Raw genomic sequence first — 19356 nt, 5'->3', positions numbered from 1 at the left:
TTTTTAAAAACTCACTTGATAATTGTCGAAGTTCAGTGCGCGTATCAATGAAGCCCAAATAAGTTATCTGACTTCGATTTGAATCAATACACCGCAACTTGGCGTCAGTGTAGTGGGAAACATAAGGAAAAACAACATTCCATTAATTTCCAGGTAATAGCTTGCAACTTCGACACGATATATATGCGTGACGGTTATGGTTATCTAATTCTTCGAGCATCAGCACCGCCGTGAATTACGCCTGATACTACTGAAGTGGCTATTATGACATTCAATCAAATACAAATAACGCATTCGGCAGCTACGAATAACATCTCCTGTTCACCAACTATATTGTAATTTTTGTACCGCGTCCATTCATACGTTGGTATCCGTTGATTCTGTTCGTGCTCGGTATAAAGGGCCACATTAATTTGTGTCAATAATTATTTCCTAGCGTGCTTTGCTTTCGTATTTAGAAAATGAATTCCGCGATCTGCCCAATTCATGTTTATCTGCTCTCTGCATATAAGTTGTCGAATCGTGCTCTCCTGCCTTAGTGAGTCTGTGGTTAAATATTGAAATACATTGGATTCGTAATATTTTGTTGGTGTTTACTGTTCTACAAATGGCACAGAACAGGAACATATACGAGTTATTCGCTATAGATAATTCGTACGGAATGGGTATTTCTGATGATGATGACCGATGACCGCAAAAATGCTGTATTACGATGTAGTCCAGGTTAAAGATATTTTTGATCTGTCTATGACAGTGGTCAGAAGCCCTTTTCGTCGACGGCACCATATTTACTAAGGATGGTGTGAGCCTCTTAAAGGTTCAGGTTCGCGTGAACGCGAACCTCTTGGAAAGGTTCTGTGTAAACGCGAATGTGAACCTCAAGACGTCATATTGCGAATTCCAACCTTACCTTTCAGTGAAGTGATAGCCTGTATTAACGTACTTGTACATGTCCAGGATACTTGGTGACGACTCGGGCCACATAATGCCACAATGCTGAAGTACATAATGACGTTTTAAACGTCGCCAAATGTATCAACTGGGGCAATCAAATGATATAATAATCCCATAAAATCAATATCTTCCGTCGCTTTGCTAACTATTTCGACGAGGACTTGCAAGGGTAGGCCTATACGGTATATTGTATATACGGTATAAGCTTACGCCATAATGGTCTAGGCAAGACCGGACAATGTATTCGGCGTCTAAGTATTGCTACGTTGATATTGAGCAGAGTGTAAAACGGGGTTCTATAAATTTGCTACCGATATTACCCCATTAGGAAATTATACAGCAATAGCCAACACCCCGATCGTACGGATTGTTTCTATGATACAATTAACATATGAAATCAAGATTGACCCTGTACGCCTGCTAGATTTTTTGCATCAGACAACGATATCAATTTCATTGATTGGTTGAATAAGAATCATTCGCTGACCATACCTACAGTGTATTTCGCTCTTGATGTTGCGCGATTGCGGATGAAGCTCACATCAGAAAGTCACTAAACATTCGAGCAAACTTTTGTAACAAAGTAAGTAAAATTTTTGAGATTGTCAAGGCGCATGCTCGTTTGGTGTAGATTTTTTATGCGGCCAGTGTCGTGCATATAGTGGCCCGCAGTTAAAATAAAATGAAACGGCCGACGAACTAGCAAGAGTGGCTGCATCCACGTATCATGCAAACGACATTGGAAACCCGGTCCAGCTGTCTGTTCCAGAAGTGAAAACGCTCATAGCATCCATATGCCGCGAGAAATGGATTGAAATGGAAACACTTCAACAGTAGGGATGGTGTGAACCTCAGCAAGGTTCGGGGTCGTGTGAACGCGAACCTTTTTGAAAGGTTTTGTGTGAACGCGAACGTGAACCTCATCACGTCACGTGACTTCATATTGCTAATTCTAACCCTGCATTTCAGTGAAGTGATAGCCTATATTGATGTACTCGATATATACCTAGCGACGACTCGGGCCACATAATCCCACAATGCTGAAGTATATATTGACGTTTTAAAGGTCGTCAAATTTATCAACTGGGGCAATCAAATGATATACAATTGAATAGTACAGTGGTTCTCAACTTTATTGTCTCCGCGGACCCCCTGTTGACCATCATGGACCCCCGCGGACCCCCACGTATTTTTTTTTTGAATTTAGCTCTATCATCAAGTAACCGTCATATCGTTGTTGTGCAAATATAGCTGTAGGCTAGTTATAAACGGCAACGAAATGACTTTTCTTGATAACAACATCATACTATTTATGTAAAAATCGGATATGCATATATTATTTCAAAGCGAATTCTGCAGCTGCATTTCTTTAATACGTGGTAGTGTCTTGAAATTCCGCCCCTTCGATTGGATACGAACGAGTGCCAAAAATCCAGTTCCACAAAGATAAGTGGCGGCGAATGTAATAATAACGGGAAAAGCTTCCAATGACAGCTTTAAGTATGATCGCAAAATATATGGCAATAGCACAAAAATAGGGGAAATATTTTTTAATGAACATATAACGTCCAGCCTATTCATTTCGATCTAGCAGCTCATTTCGAAGTTATTCTGGAATAGTGGTTATGTATATCACAGGTGAAAATGGATTTTTAAAAACATTTCAAAATCACCTCGACCTTGCTACTCCAACTTCTATTTTTACCACAAACCCGAACAAAACATCTGTAACCATCAATATATGTTTGTGTCAGTAGGCTATTGGCAATTATAAAATCAGTTTCACAGTAGAATATTTCATCTAAGACGGCCATTCTGTTGATGTGGGTCATGAAGTTTTAGCTGTAATGAAGCACAAACTGCCTCGTGATTCCGCTAATATAGAAAATAGAAATTACAATATCAACCATTTTGCAAATTTAGAGGCTTCGCGGACCAATGTTTCCTCTAATTTTTGACGAGTCTGCTCAGACTCACCAAACCGCTGCGCAGATCTTTGGACAACAGTACGTAACGACTAAAAAAAAGGTCATCACTTCGGATTTTTTGTGCGCAACTTAGATTTTCTGTGCGCTGAGACCGTGTCAGCACTGCGCATTTGCGCACGTGCGCGGCTTAGAGGGAACATTGTCGCGGACCCCCTGAAAATGCTTCGCGGACCCCCGATTCAGAACCACTGGAATAGTATATTAATATCGCAACAAACCCGAATATTTTCGGCTGACACTCGTCACGGGTAATCGTCAGCAACTAGTAGAGAATTGGGAAGAACATTGTATATCAGCAATAGTATCACAAAATATGACGTCACAGCATGGAAGAGAGAGCGTTCAATGTACTATTTTTAGGTGGTACACGAACTCCTTTTGTTGACAGAGTTTGGGTTGGTGTATTTCGATAAAAGTCGACTCCAAGGCACACAAATGGAAGTGTGAACGTGTTCTGCACGTGCGTCAGGCTCGGTGAAAAGCTCACCCTTAACTCATCCGCTTTAGCTTGATGCTGACCGATCAAAGGCCATTAATTCTGCCATCGGCAAACATCTGTTAGATAATCCGATTTGTGCGAATAATTATCGAGACGACAGATTTCGCGTCGTTGGGAGGCTCGTTTGACAAGATATCTGTACTACTATTAATGTTGAACCGACTACTTCGCGGGTTCCTACCATCTCATATCGATATACGTTGACTATATCGGGTGATAACTGTCCCTAGGCTCATACAACATGTTTTTGGAACGTATTTACACAATTATTGCATAATTTTACAACTTAAAAAACAGAATTTTTTTAAAGGCATTTATTTAAAACACTGTGTTTTAAACAAAGTGTTTTAAAACACCGTTTGTTTTAAATGCAACCGTATTTGGGCTACTCTTGAGAGTAATCAATCAGATTCATCGCTGAATTCCAGAACACCAGGTTACTGTTCGACGATCATTACTTCCAGATTTTAGATTCAATGTACGAAACTTCAAATGCAGCAAGCCGTCGTCATTACCATGTATCGCTGTCGCAGTCATGTCATCTGATTTACCACTTTCGTATCGATGAATACAGCCTACTCATCTAGCGACAAAACAAACAGAATACTGTTTATTGTATCATAGCCTAAACCACTGGTTCCCAACCGGGAGGAATTACCAAATTTCTCATGGCCGAACTGTCAAGTAGTCAGCTGGTTATTTCCGAACGTTTGTTCCTTTTGGTTGTTTTTTGCTGGAGGTATGTTCAAATGTTATTTGAAATCTCTCCTTTACATACAAACTCCCCTTATTTTTAAACTAGTTCAGATGTGTTAAAAGTGCAGTTCGCGAGACAATTTTGTTCAGCCCGGCCGTGACGGCCTCTCAACCAAATTTATCCTAAGCGGGCAAACGTCGTGCCGAATCTATCACAAAGTGGCCTTTAGTGAAAGTATTTATCTTATTTTCAAGCCAACATTCTTCAGATAGTGACAAAACATTCCTGTCATCGATTCAAGTCACAGAGATCGCAAGTAAGCTAGCTCTATTTTCTAGTCAACAGCTACCCGAGCGAGAAAAAAATGCAATGTTGCCAAAACGGAAAGTGGCCAACTAATCTCTTCTGCTATATTTATTAGCCAAAGGGCAAAGGGACCATGTCTCCAATTCTTTTGAATTTTATCAATCTCTTGGAATATTTCTGGGCAAATTCATTTAATCGGAAATATTTCTTAGCGCGCCTCGCGCGATTTACTGTCACTAGACAACTAAAAATGAAAAAAATAACGCAATGAATACTTTTGATTTATAGAATTAAATCAAACTATATGTTCGCAATTATGAAAGGAAAGTATTTTCTAAGTATCGCTTGTGACCGTGGAGATGCATCAGTCAAGAATGGCGCAGTAGGCTAGTGCGGGACCATTAGGCACATGCAGATCCGCGCTAGGACACATCACGACTACGCGAAGTGTGCTGCCGGAAAGAACGGTGATGGTAACATCTAGAATCCAGAATGACCGACACATTTTTACCGAAACCGTCGATAATAATGCGACTGCGCGCATCCGAAATGACGTCCACTGAACGATAGGAATTGCCAAACCGAGTCTGAATTAACGAGATTTTTAAGTTTTGTTACGTTCCCGAATAAAGCAGTTGTACGAACTAAGCGGATTCGACCGTAGACGGGTATTATCACGAGAAACCATGAATAATAAAACGCAAATCGACTCGCAATTTGACCAATAAGTATCTCCATGCCCTTACTCCCGTGCATGCCCTCAAAAAGACAATTTTCTGCTGACGGAAAACACCGATGAGAAACTAACTTCTGCGGACCAAGAATTGCTTAAAAATCCATCCGACATTCATTTTCAACTGTTGTTATGTCACATCAGGGAAAACTAGATATCCCTGTGTCACATACTATCTTTTTCGATAGATTGCTGTTCCGACAACAAATAACTACACAACTGCACCAATCCTTTTATTGGTGCGGTACACTACGATGTACCTAGAGGAAAAATTGTCAGCGAAAGAACCAGAAGAATCGAAACGCAGCATTTCATAAGCGTGCAAATGATAATGTGAAGCAATATAATTAGAAGAGCGACCTAATCACGGAATCGTCGCGGTTAGCGTACATCCAACCCAAACTGACAAAAGAATATCTAGAAATAGGCATGTGTACTGCGATGAAAGATGAGTGAACAGGCCTACATTGATTAGTTAAGAATATCTTTGTTCATAACGGAAGGCAATTTCGTTACAGCGACACATAGTTGTGGCTATCAAATGCAATAAACTATGAATTTTCAGCCTAGTTTTTGCGAATGTGAGGTATTAGCGCGTGTGTATAGCCAACGCTGCTGGTCACAGCGTCTAAACACATATTTTCACTGTGCACTGAACATTGCCAGTATTCTCGACGGATTGGTTCTTGCCTAAAGAAGAAGTACACTTGCTCTTGAAGAAATAGAAAGGGGACTTTGTCGCAAAGTGAAAAATAAAACAGTTTGAATGCACGGGAGCGAAGTTGGAAAATAATAGGAGACCAGAGGTGCCATTGAGACGGTCACAATGGGCAAACGCTGTTATAGAGGGTTGGCATACCCGATACATTCAAACCGAACACAGCAACAGCGGAACAAGGGTTCAATAAAATGCTAACTTGAAATTTGACTTCATCGTTTTCCCCGACACATTGGATCAGTCACGACGGTCAGACGCATTCGCGCCTCACGAAGATCAGAATTATCGAGCAGAAACTACCGCGACACTGCATAGCGAAATAAAAGAGTAATACAGTAAAGAGTGAATATGATATCGGAAAAATATACTTTAGAAAAGTTTTCTGTTAAAATTGGACTAACTGATTAGACTCAAAGATATAACACATTTCACTTGATACATATTAGACCCTTTTGTCTAATTTCCACACACAAAGTTCGGTATCGTCTTAATGTACATCGGCATGGCATATTACAACCACAACACTAGAACATTTTTATCAACTTTACAATGTTAGCTGCAAGCATTGAGTTTTTGTTTTGCTCACAACGGTATAGCAACGTCTACACTGCATTATGAAGATATCGAAAATTCTTGAACACAACAATATCAAAATGTGAATGCGATATCTTATTCTCTATCACTCTGATTTCGGCTCCACTATCGGTGGAGGCTTCTGTATTTCTTAGTCCCCTGTCCGCCTAGATCTGCATCAATTAACAGCGGATGAAGCAAATGATTAGGACTGGACACAATGATTGACTACTCAAACTTGAATCGAGTACTAATTGCACAGATTAGAGTTTAGTGAGAGACAATTTTCCCGAGCAATGAAATTAAATGCCTCTCTCAGTTTCTATTGATATATGATCGACAAGAATTATAGTTTCCATCCTTTGCCCCCAGTGGCAGCCTTGAAAGTCTCAGTTGGTGGAGTTAGGGCATCCAAAATATGCAGCAAAAAAGCTGCGCACGTTAGTGGAAATCAAACTTCTGTGAAGTCATGATCGAGCCACAGCATCATTAAAACTGCCTTGAAAGGATTACTGGACAAGAGTAGACCCTGAAGAACTGCAGCAATGAGGCAGGCGCTTGCAGTACCCTACATATTATGGCTGTGTCTTGTTGAATTTTGATCATGAGGCGATTAGTATGTCAACGCGAGTATTCCCATATGGATGATCAGTCGTAGTGTAGCTTTGGTGCAGTTTGCCGTGTGTCGAAAGTCGAATTTTCGACACCGCCAGTGGAACGGTTTTATCGTATTTCAATAGTTTCATAATCTGGAACCGCTGACGCCCGTGCGTCAGACACGTTATTGGAATTCGACGCGTTGACATCTGGAGCGCTTTCGGACGACACGGACGAATCTTGGTTCTCGCCCCGGGCGGCACCGATCGTCGTGTATCCGTCCTCGCGACGGCGTTGCGCGGCACTATTCGCCGCGGCGGGCTGGCCCGTCACTCCCACTGTACCGTCCGCCGAACCAGGAACGCTCACGCTTTCGTAAAGTGCCTCCGGGTTGTCTTCAGATATCTGAAACGAAAAGAGATTGGTGATATGAAAGTTTTCAATACCAATACGATAAAACAGGATTGGTCCTTGGTAACGCTGCGCACAATGATCTGAGTATTGATTGAATCTGAATCGGATATTATTTCTCCCAATTCGGGTCTAGTAGTGAGAGAAGATTGGAGACCACATCATATTTAAAACACAATTCTCCTTTAACAGCAAGCTACAGAAATTTGGTCACGACACAACCAATAAACAATACATCACCGTATATTCCAAGGGTCATACCGCTCATACAGCGCATGACTGCGACGAGCCTGTTCGGACCAGTCATTACTATGTCACAGTGACCAGTTTTTTCTTTTAGTTCGAGCAGACCTTCGCGAGGTGGCCCGCAACTATCGTAACGCCAACGCAGCTTTTCAAAGACTTCGGATTTAGATTATAAAGCAATACAAATCAAACCATGAATAAACCCGTGTTGGTGCAGTGGACAGAATCGGTAAAGAATAAATGTTGTTGTCAATGGAAGAAAAAGTTCATAAACAGTCCTGGGCAAGAATTACAAAATTATATTTGATGACATGTGACTGGGAGTATTTTCCTTGTGGCTACAATATTGATACATACTTGAACTTTCTACGTCATCATTACTGGTATGACATCGTAACGGTGGCAGCTCGAGGTAAACCCGGATTCGAAAAAAAATAAAAATCTCTAGTGCATACCTGAGAGTACAAGTCAACAGCGTCCGTTCCGGTACTGGTATTCACGTATCTGTTCCTCTGTTCGTCCTCCACCATTTGTCTCAGCCTTTGATGCGCCAGGCTCTCTCGGACGGACAGTGTTTCGTACGCAGGCCCGGCCTGCCAAAGATCAACCGGTTTGTCACTGAGAAGAGTCAACGCCCGTGTTGACGCTATAGATGGCTGATTCTTAAACTGGATTTTATGGACGCCTTGACGGTCCACTGACTAGCTTTAACGGGTCGATGAGAGACCAAGGAAATTGTCTGTGATTTTATTTCAATATCAATAAAATTTTGTCACATCGATGATAAAATAGCACAATATCACCTAAAATCGAAATTATTTCTGACGATTTCTAGTTAGGTGTCTAATAAACTTGACATTCCACATCAAGTAATGTCAAAGAAACGAAAGTACAGTGAAGACTGAAGAGTATAATTATTTTCTTTGATTAATTTCATTGCTCACAGCGCCGGGACACAAGAGTACACAGCGTTTTCTACATTGGAAGGTTCCTTCCAATGGAAGTACGGAGCCCTCAAGATTCTAATCAGTCCATTCCATTCATATGACATCATCCGATCTCAGTAATGACAGATTAGTCATTTCGCAGTATAAATCGAAGGTATCGAAAAATTACATTCACTATCTTGAATTTAATAAAACAAACCGTTTTTAACAAGCCACGTTCAATTTTATTGAGTTATCGTATCTCTAGTGGTCAGATTCAGCCGGTTTGCGAGCAAGAGCCCCCCTCCCCCGAAAATACTAGGATTTAGGAATCCATGCCACAAATGTAGTCAGGATTAAAATTTCAGGGATGGTAGGGGGGAAATTTTACGGGTCGAAAGCGCCTTCTGCCCTCAGCTATGCCAGTGGTTGAGGATTTGCCGTCAAAAAATACCTGAGCGGGCGCTTGAATCTCGGGCGCTGGATCTGCGTCGGACTGAATGAGGATCTCTGGCGGAGGTGGCGGCAATGAGTCGTCCTCGTCGGGAGGATTGAGAATTTCGTCTTCGTCAAAGTTACGATCGGGCACTACTGGCGGAGCCCCGGGTACGGCTGCACAAAACAGACAAAACTTGATCCGTAAAACCGAGCCATCCACCCAGTAGCAGACTTGGAGACTAATTATGAAGACTTAAACGTTTTCTTGTTGTCAAACTCTGCTCGGAAACGGTCAGAGCAATCGCAAATTCCGCTTCAAGCAGAGAGGTCAACAATGCTCCATGCAGAAGTGGAATAGTGCAAGCTTCACATTCGAGCAGGGGTAGTCAGCACTCAGCAACGAAGTACTCTCTCTGTGTCAGAGTACTCAAGTAGGTTTCGCTGGCTTATATTACTTGGACAAGTTTTCAGACTATTTCCACGTCTGCTTGTCAGTTTGTTCGTTAAAACAACGTACACCCCGGCACAAATAGAGAAAACGGACTAGAAACTACACTGCTCAGCGTCAAATTGATTCGAGAAATGGCAATAAATAGGCAACCGGTTGAGCTCGGCTTCGTTATATCAGAACTAAGCTTTGATTTCAGCATCACACAGTGGAATAGGGTACTCGTCGCTATATTATGTACATCTGCATAGTCTTAGAGTCGTACCGAAGTCAATCTAATACATGACAGATGACAGTACAGTAAAACCAACCAGCAATATACGCGTCACATTTCTGATAAAGATATGAGCTGTTAAGTTAAATTAATTCAGAATAACAAGATCGTGACAGCCGGAAGTTTCCTTATCATCGTCACATTTGCAGGTGACAAGTTGTATAATGAGTATGGGGAATTCGCACGAGTCGAATGTCACATTGCATCTGTCAGACCATCAGGACAAAAGTTCACTGAGACACAAACACAGTCATGCTCAGACTTGGCTGTAACATTTCTACAATGGTTTAATGCATGATCAGTATTTACGCCTCTATAAAGTCTTACAATTCATGCTCGCGGGTTTAAAATACATATACAGCACTTTGACGATCAAGCCAGCCGCAATAATCACGACATACTTAGAATTTGTTAAAATGCAGAACTTAACAAATATTAATTCGAATCATCAACCATGATTTGACGTGTCAGCGGAAAGAGACATGATATGTTAGCAGTTTTGATGTTGCTCACTAACAAGTGCAAATTCATACCCATATAATACTGATTGGTTTGTATTCGGCATTGAAATTGCCGCGTCATTACAAGAAAATTTATGAAAACAAATCTTTTGATTTTGAATCAAGTATTATAGGAGCCCACATTGATAAATGCCAGTTCGAAGAGCCTCAGTGGGGCATAACAAGATGTGCATCATACAGTTACATCAATATATTGCACTGGGTGTCAAAATGTTATCAATCTGCAGAAATCAAAAGTTGAAATTTTAAGCTGAAGGAGCACACAAAACGGCGCTTTCGCAGCCCGTATTTTTGGCTCAAGATACAGCAAATCACACGAAATAATTTGCAAGAAGTAGTGTTACAGGATATTCTATTTAGAGACCATGCATAGTTTAAAATTGGAAGAAATTTGACTTGAAGAGAGTAGAAATTAGGTCAAAACACGGACACTCCTCTACTTCCCACTTTGGTTAATTACACCCCAATTGTCATCTTCGCAACAAACTGGTTTGCGAGCGCATGCTCTTGCTACACAACTCGCGAAATACAGTTATTCATGAATCTACTCAAAATGTGCAATAGGCTACGTACCTATGCCCAAGATCAAACTCGACCAATTAGAAAATTTCAAGCTTTCCCAAATTAGATCAGAATTAGAATTATAGCTACACAGTTTGTTCCGCATTCGTCAGAATTAGAAGGATAACTACTCAGTACACAGTTATTCCGAATTAGATTAGAATTACAAAATTCGCAAAAAAAAACATTGAATGAAGTTCCATTCATATCAAATTAGAGCTCATCCTCGTAAGCATGAAAACAGCAAACGTCCGCACAGCGTTCTTAACTAATTTTGCGCTGTGTAGTTCTCGTGTATCATTTTCAGAAAAACCAGACAGTAGATTAGATCCAAAACTAAAAGATTACATCATTTCCAAAATTTTAATTAGAATTATATTAACGGCACTTCGCACTAATTTCGCGGCTCTTAAACGTTTTAGACTCGCGTATCGCAGCCCCAAGCCTCACAAATTGATTCCAGTTGCAACACACTTACGATTCGGGGACTCGCCAACATTTCTCTTCTTTACAGACATTGTTTTCTTCATTTTATCCACGGAAGCGTACGTGACCGCGGTCGGACTGTCCATAGTCTGATCGTCACTTGACGTGCTCTCCTTTCTTTCATCCACCGCACTAGATGTCTCAGGCTGAAAAATGACCAGTTGCATCGTTTACCGCTAGACAGTGACGCACGGGGACAATCGATTTACCTGAGAATCTGTAACTTCATCACCGCCCACTTGAGCATATAAATCAAGGTCGTCGTCAGCCCTTTTACTGAGGTCTTCTGGAACCTGTTGGAAAATTAGAATGTAGCGCGTGGTTTGTGCGTATCAGAAATCCGGGGGTTCGCAATCCGCAGTGATACTGCTTTGAATTACGTGGATTGTTAAAATTTCTATTTTCTGTTCCCTTAACCATAAATAGTACAATAGGCCATGAACTATGTCAGTTGTTATGAAGTTCGGTGTCATAGGCCTACCTGGTCCCCTTCAAATTATTCCTGTGCACAATCGAATACCTTTTATGGATAGGTGAGACCTTTAAGATTGATTTGCATTCAATAGTGAGGGAAATGATTGAAAAAAGTGCGTTCTCAATGATCTTCATCATAATCGTAATCATAGGCCGGATTGAAGATTTCGCCAATAAATTATGACTTATAAGAAATAACAAATCCATCTCAAAAGCGTGCTGGACATTACAAAAATCAAATCAGAAGACATGCACCAAGCGCCATAAATTATTTTTACCCACCTACAAACCAAAAATGCCAAGCGTTAACAGAAAGTGTGGACAGGACATACATGTGAATCTGTCAAAAATATTGGTGCAAGAGAACCTTGAACGAAAACAGTACAAATTTGCGGACATTGATGTTTTGACAAAAAAGATACATATCCCACAAAACGAATATCAATCGGTGAAGGCCTTGCTCATTTACTGCATATATTGCCATAATTCATCTAGATCTGTGATTCTTTACCGCGTCTCGAACACCCATCCGTCATATAACGGCATATATATTTGGGTGTAGGCTACTGGTGATAGACCGTTATAGATTATTTCTGTGAAGAGCACATGCCAATACAATTCAGCTAACAGCATAATAGGGCTAATAGTCATGCATAAATCGGAAAGAGTCCAATATTACTCAGCTTATATTCCCACGCAAGCCTGTGCATATGTCGGCTATGTATGTTGAGCTATCACAACATGTATTTCAAGTAGTAGTAATGATATACATTTGCAGTATGTTGCAACGAATAGCGCTCACCAATCTGCGTCTATCAATGCTAACATAACCGATATAGAATCGATAGAAGTCAATGTGCATGCTGGTACATACTTTCACGCATTAAAATTTTTCGTTAATCACTGGATGGTTTTGATGCTACAAGTTCTAAATCCGGCCTGACATCAAAAAAGGTTGGGAACCACTGATCTTGATCATTTACAGTCGTTGATATAATAACTTTAAATTGGTGTGAGACTATTCCAATGAACTGATCATGCATTCCCATAAGGAGAGTGTTGACAGGAAATAAACAGCAATCTCCAGTACAGTTCATTACGTTACATCCTCTTTTTAAAGTGGCTTACCAGGAACTAGTTTCTCTTTAAGCGCATTAAAGTGCAAACGTCCATGAACAGCACACACCGATCATTTGTCCTGATCGGCAATATTTCGCATGGCAAGCAAACAACACTTTAAATAAATATCCGGTACACGACGGCCAGGACAACTTCAACAGCTCAAGAAATGCAAACTTCACAACTTGTAACCAAAATCCAAACACTGTAATGCCACCGGCACCATACCTTAGCATACAATGATGAGTCACCGCTCCCTACAGTTTCTGTTTGGGGCGTTAGCTCGACAGTGTTCTCGACCCGTAAGTCTTCGTAGGCGGCATCCATATCCTATATCGGAAATTTCAAATTTAGCACTGCGGAAATCGGTCATTTGGATGACTGCAAGCAGGCGGTCGGTACAGACATTATCATTACAGCCTGTTGGTACACATTGAGCCGTAAGGTAATCAAAACAGCAACAACGAGGCATGCAACACCAGAATGCACCATAACAATTTTGGTGATCTTTAATGCCACCGGACTAGTCCTAGTTTTCAAACAATCAAAACATGATATAGGCTATTCTCAAAACTTGATTTAAACACACAAGCACCGCACTTTCTTTCAATGATCGACCTTTTTTAGAGTATGGCAGATACCGTTGCATGTCATAAAAGACACAATGACTGAGATAGGCCAAGAATTAACAACTTTCGGCCGTTTTGATACTCGTGGCCACATCTACAAATTATTTAGACTAGGAGACAAAGTGTATTCAATACATTTAAAAACTGATATCGCTACAAGCTGGCTCGTGTACTGCTCCAATCGATGGTAGCATTGGATACTTCAGGCGTAGATATTTACGCAAAGAATAAACTTCAAAATAGCACCTCGTCGTCCTTCTTATCGTCAGCGTCTTGCTGAATTTGCCCCGGCGGCAAAGCAGGCAGTCTTCGTGTCGTGCTTTTTTTCGGGCTGGACCTGGAGTTCCGATGAGAACTTTCAGTCGAAGACGCTGTGCAAAGATAGATCACGTTTCCTTCGTGGTATCAAATATGCACTGCATATCGAAGCACATTACAGTTAGTTTACCACATCAAGGAAGTCGATATACGAAACAACGAACTTGGTAGGATGTCAGGGTAGGTATGAATAGAACACACAAATTGGTAGGACTACATACAAGCACATATATGATCACCATCTCTCAGTAAAAACCGGTATTTTACATTCAAAATATGCATGACTGTGGATGTGCGCAACTTTGGTTACTTGAGTTATTACCGGGGTCGGGTAAATTCGATTACCCGAGTGATTCGATCCCGAATTGAGTAGTAGGCTTCGAGTAGAGCCGAGTATTTCAGTACCGCTAATTATGATGAAAACTTCAAACATGTAGGTTACCTTCGATGCCCTTTATACTTGAAAACGATATAAAATTTATCGGCACGGGGCATGTTATCCCAACTTCATAGAATTGTTGTTTTCATGAACATGTGCAGAATTGTGCTACTGTACATGTTCTAATACTATGATCAAGGTTTTACGACATGCAGGGTGCAAATATAACATAAAAACAACGATTCTCGCAGGGAAAATATCTTAGTAGTGGTAAGGGCCATAAATTTCGATACCGTACTCAAAAAGATTGATAGTCTCGCTTGACTCAAATCGGTATGCGAAGCTCTCTCACCGGTGTTTCACTGGTAGTTAGTTTCACTTTCAAAGTTAAAACGAAACAGGAAGTCCGTGATACGCACCATTATTTAACACTCTCATTCATTGTCAATTTGCCATCCACTGTTATATTAGAGTAGATTGCTACTACAAACTGAGAAAAATGACGGTAGACTAATGAAAGCGAAACAAGTGTTGCCTTGCCTAATACATTATCAGCTTGTCACCATCATACCTCGCGTTCTCGAAGGCCCCGGAGTTGACGACTCATCGTTAACGCTGTTGTCATTGCTTGCAGGAATATTGGGCAAATTACGTCCTTCGTTGGGCACTGAATGGAATGTTATATAGTAAGAGAATTGCACACATCAACAATTCACAACATCCAGTCAAATTCCAATTTTGCAAAACCTTGCATTCAATAGTAAGCTTGGGATGACGCTTAAATTACTCAACACTGTAAAATAAGTCATTACGCATTACAGAAAATATAAGCCTGCCTGACATCAAAGTGGAATTGCGGTTTTGAAGCATAGCAAATAAGATCGAGATTTGAATTCACGCATTTGCTCATGATTACACTTGACAAACTTCAGAGCACGAAGCACTTTGCATCTTTAATGGCTCGCAATAAAATGATCATTAGTAAATCATGTTATTCCGCTATCCAAATTCTGTCAAATTGAAGACAAACGTATTGTAAAATCCCTTGAGTGACTATCATGAACGAGATAGGAGGACAAGTATGGCTCATGTATTGCGTAGCCTATAATAGGAAACTTGAACAAGCCAATCTAATCAAGTCCTATTGTAGCCCAGGCACTAGTGGTACACAGGGTTCCATCTCAATTTATTCAAGTACTTTAATATTGTCTACTGTGATTATCTAGCTTCAGTACTACATCAAAACAAATTATCATGTGCTCATATAAGCAATCACACATAAGCCCACAGTTAAAACATAATGTGTGTAAGGACTACACACGTGTGTAAGGACTACACACGTGTGTAAGGACTACACACGTGGGTAATGTAAAAGCTTCTCAAGAGACTGGGCTGAGCGAATTGGAGTATATGACTGATTCAATTCGACGAGAGTACCAGAATCATTTATTATGACATCATGCATGCATAGTAATAATGAGTTGCAAATTCAAATTTGTGGTTTCACACAATCATAATCCAAATATTACTGTACCAAGAATAAATCGTTTCATATTTCACAACAACAACTGTGACTGTCACGCTCTAATAGCCTATCATGTCACTAGACATGGCTAATAGACGTTGAATGGTGGGAAAAACATGAAAAAACGTTAAATCCTCTTGATAAATCAGTTTCTCCTCGAAAGAGGCGTACAGTAGTCTATAGTTTTGATACACAAAAACCCTGAATCAACCCAATCATTACAATCAATACTAAACTCTGGATTCAAGTGTTGAAATCGTTGCGCTCTTACAGGCGAACACTGAAATATTTTTGTCAATAACCAGAATACTAATTTCCAGTAGAACTGGAAATCTCGGAGTGACAGACATATACAACTGAAAGGAGATACCGGTAGTCTAAGATTAGAAATTATTCACTATGAACATTTTCATCAGAAGTCAGTCTGAACATCTTTAGCAGGCGGAACTATTTCAGCCATCTGTGCAAGAGTGCAAAAGTAGTCGAATATTTACCACTTTGCCAAACATGAACAGTACAATGCATTGCGGACGGCATGGAGCTAATCCTAAGTTGAATCAGTACACATTCCCAATCTATGTGTATTGTGTAGGTTCACCTAATAAAAGGTACTGATGCTCTTGTCGAGAGCCTATATTAAAATCCAATGGTTGTTCTCTGTTTACAGTCTATTTGCATCTACGAATAGATTTAATTAAAAGAGCAAGATCACTCCATGTATGACAGTTGCACAAATGGCATAGAAGCTTAAAAGAATCAGTTGTACCAAGGTGACTACTTTCAGATGGCATCAAAAAATTTCCAACCTACTTCATAAAAGCGTCTAACGGGCTCTAGTTTACCCAGATCTACATCAGAGTCATACGACAACATGCTAAGATAAATATGGTTATGCAGCAAAACCCAACTGCCTCAAGATCTCTCATAACTTACAAGAGTGCTGCGATGCCCTCTTCTCGTTCTCCTTCACATAATCAGTTCTCCCGTTGTTCAATGATCCTGTTTTGTCCCCAGCTATCCCGTCCAACTCGTCATTTTTCACGTACCTGATCATAGTGACAGAATTCCTGTAATGTTGCAAATGAAAAGAATTGGATGCAAACCAAGCCATGCAGTGATCTCTACACAGACGGAAAACTGGTGCGATAAGTCAAATCACAAATGCAACAAAACAGTTCAAAGCCAACATAAAACCCATAAATCACTGTGATGGGTCTAACATGCAATAAGAAAATAGATTAGCATCTCAAACAACCCAGTGCTACTAAATTAGAATGGCTAATGGTGCAGTAAGTATGCCCAGCCCAACCCAACTTCAATACTAATTCGTTGACAGTGAGAAAAGAATCGACTTGCACAATTAGGGTATTGAGTGGCTGCTCTATGCTAATTTTATTCGTAAACATGAATCAGATCTACAAGAAAAGCTACCTTTTACTTCACAAAATACTGAAAGTCGGCAAGTAATTAGTACAGGTAGGGAAAATGAGGCCTGTTTCAGTACTCACAAAAGGAATTACTTGGCAAACTTAGTGAAGGCCCCTGTCACTAATATTTTGATTTGTAAACATCTGGAGTATTCTGTGACAATTGCATGCGTTTAAAGATATAGTCTACTTTTCACAAAATAGGTAGCTTATAACCAAACTGCATTTAACATTAAATTTTACTTTTCAAGCTGTCAAAGGCCACACAAAACAATAACATAGCTATTGAGTTCGACCAATCCTAATCTAGTCAAGCTTCCATACATTGGAACAGCATTCGTCACTTCAAGAGTAGCGATAGCAAAGGACAGTAGCCTAATCAGAAAATTCAAACATTAAATACAAATTCTACACGACAGGAAAATTTCGAAGAATACGGTGCAGAAATGCAGTTCATGTAAGAAATTGTGATATAAGATGAATATTAGTAGTAGTGATTTATGAATATGATTACTAAATATTCACAGAATTGTGAGATAAAGCTGCAGCACAGTGATCTGGTAATCATCCAGAGTACTGCCTGTGGCTATTAGGAGTAATGGGATCTATATTGTGTAGGCTACTTTGCAGATGTAAGCAATAGAAAATGATCACAAACATGACACAAGCTAATTTACCATAGGAGTTCGCCACATCGAATGTTACAATATTATTGATATTTACTGAAAGATTCAATGTTCATCACACAGTGGTCTGTATAGTAGCTATATGGTGCACTATCCAAATACAAAATATGAGACTTCAGTCTATTAACCTATAGGATTACCATACAGTACGTCCTCTTTAAAGACGATTCGACCTCTTTTTTAACTTTTTTGAAAGTATCCTCGACACCCTTGGAAATCAAATGTCCAATTTTTTGAGATTTTGTCCTCTTTTTCGAGAATTTTAGTTAAACACAGGGCAAAATTCGACTGAGATACAGTAAATCAGCACTGAAGTAACGCTTCGGCGGCTATTTCGGGAGCTGAACCGGAAAGTTGACTTTTCTTTTAGTCAAACAACTGATAAAGTGGAAGAAAAACTGTATTTTGGGAGCTGAGCCGGAAAGATGACCTTGTTTTAGTCAACCGACCACGAAGTGCATAAAATTAACCATTTTTTTAGGATTTTCCACCGATATTGCAAGTCTGAAAATTTTGAAAGTAACCTCTTTGAGTCTTTTCAGATCAAAAAAATATAGTAACCCTTAACCTGAATAATTACATGAGTGGTCTTGTCAACCAAAAACGAAATCAAACCTTAAAACGTTATAACAATTACTAAGAGTGGAAGTGGGATTAAAGATCGGTTATATTTGTGAAGCAACTGTAAAAGGCAAAGGAACAACAAACAAAGATGGAAAGCCACTGGTTAAAAACATATGTTTCACACAAATAGACCTGTAGTATATAGGCATGCCAATTTACAAAAAATATCATTGAAGACAACAAACTATGTCACGTTAGACTTACTCTTTTTTTCCTCTTGCACAAAGCATCAGGATTAATATTGACATGACGCCACCAACAACCGCCATCAGCATAATATAAGCACCATCCCTTTGGTACAGTGATTGGTAAGAGTCCATTGCAGTCATGCTCTTGGATACTGATGATTTTATGGAAATGAAAAGCAAGCGTACCGGTGTCCACTATCATTCAAGATGTCCTCAAATCTGGCACCATATTTTATCCGATTCCTATTCACCTTTGGAAACAGCTTCCACGACACATCATTTGCGAAGTTTACCTTAATACATTGCTACAGCACTGACAAACAGTTAGAGGTAAGATAGAGGATAAGTAGAACTGCAATATAAAGAGAGAAACATTCATTTTATTGATATTTGTTTAACAAGAAAATATCACTTGTTCAGGGTAACCCTAAAATGAGGGAACGCGGAAACTGCGGAACTTGCGGAAATGACCCCTAAAACGCGGAAACTGCGGAAAAAGCGGGGAACCACGATTCCTAAAGCGCTGAAACAGAGGAAAACACGGAACGCGGAACAGATGGTCATTGACCTTTATAGATCACAAAGTAGGCACTAAAACGAGGAAACAGCGG

General features: G+C 40.1%; 1 protein-coding gene and 1 long non-coding RNA gene across 5 annotated transcripts in view; both read right to left on the bottom strand.

The window, feature by feature from the left end:
- The window catches only part of LOC145440858 (uncharacterized), a 68481-nt gene that overhangs the window by 47670 nt on the left and 1455 nt on the right, over positions 1-19356 (bottom strand). The gene's annotated exons all lie outside the window — the stretch shown is intronic.
- LOC145440847 (uncharacterized) lies at positions 5398-19099 on the bottom strand. 4 transcript variants are annotated; one of them, XM_080318609.1, is made up of 11 exons: positions 18972-19099; positions 18762-18897; positions 16754-16887; positions 14867-14962; positions 13845-13969; positions 13198-13299; positions 11586-11669; positions 11369-11522; positions 9103-9260; positions 8178-8315; positions 5398-7470 (listed from the first exon to the last, which is right to left on the bottom strand). In XM_080318609.1, the coding sequence occupies exons 2-11, from the start codon at positions 18884-18886 to the stop codon at positions 7192-7194; spliced, it is 1395 nt and encodes a 464-aa protein (XP_080174735.1). In that variant the 5' UTR covers positions 18887-18897; positions 18972-19099; the 3' UTR covers positions 5398-7191. The 4 variants fall into 4 exon arrangements, with proteins under 4 accessions (XP_080174735.1, XP_080174733.1, XP_080174736.1 ...); XM_080318607.1 differs by having other exon boundaries at positions 18762-19097; XM_080318610.1 differs by having other exon boundaries at positions 16754-16866; positions 18762-19097.

Source organism: Botryllus schlosseri, chromosome 6, assembly GCF_051294905.1.
Source record: "Botryllus schlosseri isolate E-star chromosome 6, Bs_hap1, whole genome shotgun sequence".
Lineage (NCBI taxonomy): Eukaryota > Metazoa > Chordata > Ascidiacea > Stolidobranchia > Styelidae > Botryllus > Botryllus schlosseri.
This window is presented reverse-complemented; position numbering and strand designations above follow the sequence as displayed.